The 8,293-nt window shown below is 40.2% G+C and overlaps 1 protein-coding gene across 1 annotated transcript in view; it reads right to left on the bottom strand.

Moving 5' to 3' along the window:
• Nucleotides 1-8,293, bottom strand: part of CEP85L (centrosomal protein 85 like) — a 115,694-nt gene that overhangs the window by 22,122 nt on the left and 85,279 nt on the right. Inside the window, exon 6 of the mRNA XM_004702030.2 lies at nucleotides 6,586-6,765. Within this exon, the coding sequence (XP_004702087.2) occupies nucleotides 6,586-6,765 (180 nt within the window). The remainder of the gene's footprint in view (nucleotides 1-6,585; nucleotides 6,766-8,293) is intronic.

An 8,293-nucleotide genomic window follows, 5' to 3' on the forward strand; every position in this document is an offset into this window, starting at 1 on the left:
ATTGACTTAATGGTATACAATAACAAGCCCTTATACTGGGCTCCTCACCCACTCAGTTGCCTAGGAACTAGCTGTTCCTGGAGTCCTCATCAACCACGCCTGTGATGGCTTAGCAAATGTTACAGAAGTAAATATAACTACCCAGCCTAGTTTTGCAAAATGCTCCCTAATTCCGAATTGTTAAAATGTAACAAAATAATGTTCTTAAAAAGCAGCTACTGGAATAAGTTAAGCATACTATCTCTAAAACAAAAAGGTATCTGTCCTAGTTTTCTTGTAGTTGACTGTTTTCTTGCTGTCATGTCAACTTGTTCCCCTTATCATAAATCTCTGTCGGCACTCTCGTATCGGATACCAGATGTTTGCTGATCACATATCCCTGTGGCTTGGAATTTTCAATCCTGCAAACTTATGAGCTTTCCCCCCCACCTCTTCCAATTTTCAATTTTTCTATTGTTTCAGATTCACAGACATCTGAACTCCAATAATTATCTACAAATGAGGCATCACTAAGAATCGTCCACATGTGAATGAAGCTGATGGTGCCCAGCTATCAAAAGATACAGCAGCTGGGGTCTTAAAGGTTTAAAAGATAAACAAGTGGCCATCTAGTTTAGAGGCAACAAAACCCACATGGAAGAAGCACGCCAGCCTGTGTGACCATGAGCTGTCCAAGGAATCAGGCATCAAAGAATAAAAAATCATATCATTGTAAAAGTGGGTGAGTGCAGACCCAAAGCCCATCTGTAGGCAACTGGACACACCCTTACTGAAGGGTTGCTGGGAGAAGACGAGCCAATCAGGGTGCAGGTTAGCAACAATGAAACACAACTTTCCTCTAGTTCTTAAATGCTTTCTCCCCGCACTATCATGATCCCAATTCTACCTTACAAATCTGGCTAGACCAGAGGATGTACATTGGTACAGATAGGAACTGGGAATCCAGGACAGATGACCCCTTCAGGACCAGTGGTAAGAGTGGCAATACCTAGAGGGTGGATGGAAGGTGGAGTAGAAAGGGATGGACAACAGAAAAGTGGGTGAAGGGAAACGTCGGACAGTGTATGAATTACAAAGGGTTCATGAGGGAGGGGGGAAATGAACTGATATTAAGGGCTCAAGTCGAAAGCAAATGTTTTGAGAATGATGATGGCAATAAATGTATGAGCCCCGAAATCTTCCACGTGTATTTATATATCCTTACTGATGGTTAAGTTTTCTGCTTTTTTTTTTCTTTCAGGAATTATTACTGAGATCATTCCTAAAAAGCAGCAGGAAGGTCCTATATTAGGAAAGGTTTACAAACTTTTTTATCTTTATAATAAAATAGTTCAGTGAAACATTCTTTCCTCTATAATAGAATTACAATTTCAAGTTACTCAACTTCCCTCTGAGGCTCAGTTACCCCCTCTTAAAATGGGGCTATGATCTATATTTCATAGGGTTTCTCTATAAAGTATGATTTGATGAGGACATTTAATGCACATTAACATGGTGTCTGAGTCTTATGAAAAAAGAGCTCAGCATAGGGAAACTAACTGCTTTATTATTCTTACGATGGTATTAAATGCTCTTGTCCTGTCTGGATGGTGGCAGGCACACACAAGGAAATAATGCCATCCTTTCTCACGCGTGCCTGCAGCCCTCTGATCTCAACTGCACCCTCTACATTCACCCCTTGTCAAGTACCTTTCCATTCCTATTTCATTCACAGATGGGTTTGAGAGCTGCTGATTCCCTCTGACTGACGTCCTTAGGAAAGACAGGAAGACAAAAGCAGAGGCGTGTGATGCTGTAGCTGCAAGCCAACAAAGACCTGGAGGTGCCAGAAGTGAGGCCACGTGGATCAGATTTGTCCCTGGGGCCACAGAAGCAATCACTATGACAGACACTCCGATTCTGGAGTCCCACATACAAAACTATGAGACAATAAATGTCTGTTGTTATGTCACCCAGCTTGTGGTGTCACACAACTTTTGTTTACCAGCCTTAAGAATTCAGTACTGGATTGTCCAGCCCGGCACTTGTTAGCAACCTCTCCCTATCTCAATTAGGAGCTGCCATCCAGCACGGGCCTCCGCGGACATCTTTTCCTTGGAACTGACTTGCTCTCCTTTCTTCCCTCATAGCAAGAATCACGTAAACGAATTCACTCACTAATTAATTAAACAATACTCAAGACACCATGGCTGGTGCTATTGCATATATTATAATGAGACATGCAAATACAGTCCTAGTCTTCACAGAGCTTACCGAGAACTTTTTAAAATGTGATCTTGGAAAAGAAAGAGAACTGTCCAGAGTGATGGGAAGGTTCTGTGTCCCACTTGGGGTGACAGTTACTTCACAGTGATAAGACACCTGAGATGTGTATATTTTACTGTATATAACACGTAAAGAATGGGGGCAGCAGACAGAGCAAGAGTGGATTCAGATATTAAGAAGAAATTTAAAAACTTTGGTAATAGATTCTCTATCTTCGACAAGGGCTTTCCTAACATAATTAACTTTCTAGCTTGTGGAACTGAATCAGCAGCAATGAATACTGGGGGTGGGGTGGGCCTGTTTCATTCAGACTTGTGAGGGGCAATCAGAAGGTAGCTTAAGAATGGCATTTTAAACATGAAGTTTGAAATAACCTATGAGACATCAAAGCAGGAGTTGTCAAATAGGTAAAAGGGGTATAAATTGATTTTATTAAGCAGTAGATGCATTAGTAAAATCTGTTAAAAATGTTTACCATACTCTCTTAATTAAAACCCCCAGGGTGAGGGAACTCTTTCAGTCCTCCAAAGTCTGTCTGACACAAGCAAGTATTTCCCGAGTACTTTCTCTGAACCATGGAACTGTACAAAGCATGAGCAATAGGCAGAACCACACATCTGACAAAGATGGGATATGGAAGTTCTTTGTCTCTTTTGGAAGATAAAAATTTCAAATCACACAATTCGTACACACTCACGTGAAGATTTATCAACTGTGTCTCAATTAATATCTCCAAACCTGCTGTAAAAATCATGGAGACCTGCTCCTCTAACATCGTTTGAGTAGAAGACTTAATTATTCAAACAATACACTAGGTAGATCACGATAAGTCTAAATCCAGTCTGCCAGTAATTAGCAGCCCAGGAATTGGTGCCACACTTATTCTCCAGTAAATTAGGATGAGCATGGCTCCTACCTGTGTCAGGTGGAAATATGTCAACATGTCACGAGAAAACACTCAACTATTTCCCACGAAACTAAGCAAGAGTAAAATAGTAATTTTTGCATCCTGTCAAGGGCAGAAAATAGGTGTGTGTGTGTGTGATGTGAGTATATTTAGATTTCAGCTATTTAAGAGGGGGTTCCCAAAAAACCTAACTTATTTTTTCAAAGCTGTTTTTTAATTTTTTACAAAATTATCTTATCACTTTCAAAATCTTCCTCATACTTGATATATTTGTCAAATATGCAATTCTATTCTTGGAAACATTTTTCAAACTCATCTGTTTGGATGGCTGACAGTACCTCCCTCATTTGATTTGGGGTTTGTTTTTTTTTTTCATCTCTTCTACATCATCAAATAGCTGTCCTTTCATGTCCCTCTTCATTCTCAGAAACAAAAAGAAGTCGCATGGAGTGAGGTCAGGTGTGTGGGGTAAGAGAGACATGTGTTTTTTGCCAAACTAGCTCACTGAGATGGCTGCATGAGCAGGTACCTTGTCATGGTGGCAAAACCAGTCCCCAGTCTGCCACAAATCAGGCCTTTTTTGTCACACACTGTTACACAATCTTTTCAGACCCTCTAAATAGAAAGCTTGGTTAACAGTCTGACCTGGTGGAAGACACTCCAATGCACTATCCCCTCACATCCAAAACAAAAAAATGAGCATCATATTGATCTTTAATTTCACTTGATGAGCTTTTTTAGGGGAAGGTGCAATGGCATCTTCCACTGGCTTGATTGGTTTGCTTTCGGGGTCATAAGAATAGCACCATGTCTTGTCACCAGTAATGACCTTGGGAAAAAGTCTGGGTCGCTTCGGAGCTGTTCTTTCAAAGGATGGCATATTTCTAAAAGTCAACACTCTTTTTTCTGGTCAGTCAGAACCCGAGACACAAATTTTGCAGTGATCCTAACCCTTCTCAATTCCCAAATTTTCTGTTAAAATTCACTGAAACAAGCTCCAAGATAGTCCAGATAACTTCCCCCTCTCTTCAATGGTCCGTCATCAGTCTTCAATTATAAGTGCACACATTTTGTCAAAATTTTTGTACATTCGGGAAGTGACAGATGTCCAGAACGAGGTTTGTCGAGGTTTGTCATCAATTGACATTTCACCTTTTTGACAAGAGAAAACCACTTGTACACTGGAGTTTTTCCCCATAGTGCTGTCCTTGTAAGCTGTGTTCAACATCACAAGTTTCTGCAGCATTTTTCCAGAGCAGGAAACAAAATTTCACAGCTACACACTGTTCTCTTAAATTGGCCATCACAAACACAAGGTTCAAGTGAAACTACTTTTATGCAAAAATTCACTGTGACCAAAGAGAACTTTCCCAGTCGACACCACTGGGTGCACTACCTCCGAGCAAGTTGCTGGATGCTCGCCTAGCAAGAAAATGCATAGTACAAAAGATCTAGCCAGCAGAGCTTTTTGCTGGGTTTCTTTGGGTGCCCCTGGTATAAGCAATCAGAATTTTCCCTATAAGCAACTTCAAGTTTTCTGCTCAGCAAAGACCAGTTTCATTACTTACTAACTCTTCATGCTCAACATATTTTGAATCTAGGAAAATTGGAAATTGTAAAAATGAAATGGAATGCTTGAAATATCCAAGATAGAAATACAGTGTTATAATACAAAAAAATACAAAAAACTGTCAATGTTCCACCATTTCAAGAAGTACCATATGATCAAGAAACAATGGTATAGAAGGAATCAGTCCAAGCTAAACTGAAGGCATTAGTGAAAACAAGGCTCTAGGAATTGAATATCTACCAATTGAGATGTTTCACAAAATATACTTAATACTAGAAGTACCCAGGTGTCTACGCCAAGAAACTTGAAAGACAGCTACCTAGCCAACTAACTTGAAGTGATCCACATTTTGCTCCATTCCACTGAAAGGTGACCCAACAGAATGATAAAATTATTGAACGATATCACACAGCAGTAAAAGTTTGCTGAATAGCATTTAAAAAATAGTTGCAGCAGTACATTCACATAGAAATGGGAGAGATTCAAGCCAGATTCAAAAGAGGAGGTGGAACAAGGGATATAACTGCTGATGTTAAATGGATCTTGCCAGAAAGCAGAGAATACCAGAAAGATGTTTGTGTTTAATTGACAATTACACAAAGCTATTTGACTATGTGTATCATAACAAAGTATGAATAATACTGAGGAGAATGGGAATTCCAGAACACGTAACAGTGCTCATACAGATGCTGTTGATAGATTAAAAGGCATCCATTCTAATAGAACCAAAGGATACTGTGTGATTTAAAATCACGAAAGGTGTGGGTCAAGATCATGTCCTTTTCCTCTACTTATTCAATCTGTATGCTATGTAATAATACAAGAAGCTGGGCTATAGAAGAATACAGCAACAGACTGAAGAGATACTCATACAGATCTCACTGTACTGCAGATGGTACAGCCTTACTTTCTGAAGGAAAAGTACTTGGAACAACACTACCCAATGAAGTTAAAAGACTACAGCTTTTAGTATGGACTACATTTCAACGTCAGAGAACAAAAACCCTCACAATTGGACCAATAAGTAACATCATGATAAATGGGAAAAATTCTGAAGTTATCAAGAATTTCATTTTACTTGGATATGCTATCAATGCCTATGGAAGCAGTGGTCAAAGAAATCAGGAGACATATTTCATTGGGCAAATATGCTGCACAAGACCTCTTTAAAGTGCAAAAATATCACTTTGAGGACTAAGGTCTGTAACCCTGACCCAAGCCATCGTATCTGAAAGCTGGACTACAAATAAGGAAGAAAAACTGCTGTCTTTGAATAGAGTTCTAAGTTGGTGAAGAATACTGAGTATACCATAGACTGCCAGTAGAATGAATGAGTATGTGTTGGGAGAAGGACAGCTAAAATCTCCTTAGAAGCCAGATGGCAAAACCTAGTCTCACGTACTTTGGAGTTTGGACCAGTCCCTGGATGTGGGTATGAGGCTTGGTTGAGAGTCAAAGGGAGGGAAATCTTCAACGAGATTGATTTGACACAGTGGCTACAACTATGGGCTCAAATAATCTTAAAGATGATACAGGACCAGAGAATGTTTTGTTGTGAATTGGAATTGACTTAACAACAACATGTTTAACATGACAAAGAAAGCGGGACAAGGACAGCCTTTGATAACCCATCAACTACACAGGGCAGCTGGAAGCAACTGACTTAAAAAGACTCCATTATTAGTTAGAATGAGATAATATTCATGCTGATAGCATCAGTATTTTTTTTAAGTTTCCACAAAACTAATTACTTCCACATAAATGTAAAACTTGGTGATAATGTAGATGACAAATTATTTGGTGAAGAAATGCTGATCTCATAAAACTTTATTAAAATGCCTACCTTCTCCTCCAGTTTCTTCTTCTCCTCAGTAGATTGGGTTAGTCTCTGTTTGAGAAACTCATTGAGCTGTAAAACTTCTTTCTCAGCCGAGGCTAGCTTTTGTTCAAGTTCTTCCTGCTGGGAATTAGATACTGATGGTTCTGAAAATGGCCCCTGAAGTGAAGTGTTCTCGTATTGTGGCTGTTGGAAAGCGGGGGAAATGGGTGAGATTCAACAATTTGTCTTGAACTCAGAGAAAAAAATCTGAAAGTGAGGGGCAGAGCTAAGAAAACGGGCTTTAACAATAGGCAGACCAATACTGGTATCAATGCCAGGTCCCCTGCTTACGAGTTACAGGAGAATTCACTACAGACACGTGTTTTGTAGAAAAACAAAATGGAGCTGAAGCTATAGATCAAATTAATCAGAGAGAAAAGTTGAAAGACAGAGGTTTAATTTCTATTTTCAACAGGATCTTTTCAGCCTTTAGTTATCTTCTCTGAATGACAGGAAATGGTCGTTCCCTCTCTTTGAAGAAAGTCTTTCTCTTCATTTCTATGCCGATTGCTGTGCTGTTTCACCAGTTGTATTTTTCCACTTACTTCTCTTACATGCTGTTCCCTGATGACTCTCAAATCTCCACCCACAGTCCAGGCCTGCTCCCCCAGACATCAGCCTCATTCTTTACCTCCCACCCAAATGCACGTACAACCCGTCAACCACGCTCGATATTTTTCTTCTCTCCAACCTGTTCCTGATGGGGGAGGGGGGGGTGGTCCCTCCATTCTGGTCAGTGATACTATAAAACAATCAGTTTTCCCCATCCAAAACTAGGCAAGCATTTTCCTTCATGTTAACAAGTGACCACGCCTAGCCCACTTTTTCTCATCCCTTCACACCAAACACTATTGTTTTCAATGAAATGCTCATTTAATTTGGAGTATTGAGAAGGCCTGACTTCCCTGCCTCTAATACCACATACCCTTAAGTCAGTCTTTATTGTGCTATCAAAGAAACCTTTTTATACTCATGGCAATTTGATCTTCTAATCTATGGCAAAGGAGGCCCTTGCTCATGGAGCCAAGTAGTCACACACTCCATGTCCTCCTCCTTTTCCTGACACTGGGAGCCTGGGGGGCATCGTAGGTTCCACAATGGGCTGCTAACCTCAAGGTCAGCAGGTTCTACTCCTGTGAAAAGTTCAGTCTTGGAAATCCTGTCCTATAGGGTTGCTATGAGTTAAAATCAACTCCATGGCAGTCCGTTTTGTTTCTTCTGCTGCTGGTGAATATTTAGTGAAACACTGGGATACCTCCATCTGTTTGGGTCGCTGCTTTCAGACCTGAGGGTACCGACCCAGGAGTACAATTGCTGAGTCATAATGGTAGTTCTAGTTCCAGAGTTTTGAGGAACCATCGTTTGTCACACGAGCTGCACCGTGTTTTCATTTCCACAGCAATGGACATGGGTTTCAATTCTCCCACATCCTCAACAACCTTTTTTCAATTTTTAATTATGTTTTTAATCTCAGTCATTCTCATGGGAGTGAACTGGTTCCTCATTATGCTTTTGGTTTGCATCTCTCTAATGCAGGGGTCCTCAAACTTTTTAAACAGGGGGCCAGTTCACTGTCCCTCAGACTCGTTGGAGGGCCAGACTATAGTTTAAAAAAAAAACTATGAACAAATTCCTACGCACACTGCACATATCTTATTTTGAAGTAAAAAAC

Source organism: Echinops telfairi, unplaced genomic scaffold (genome assembly GCF_000313985.2).
Source record: "Echinops telfairi isolate 266 unplaced genomic scaffold, ASM31398v2 ScPeMD7_3533;HRSCAF=4204_0, whole genome shotgun sequence".
NCBI lineage: Eukaryota > Metazoa > Chordata > Mammalia > Afrosoricida > Tenrecidae > Echinops > Echinops telfairi.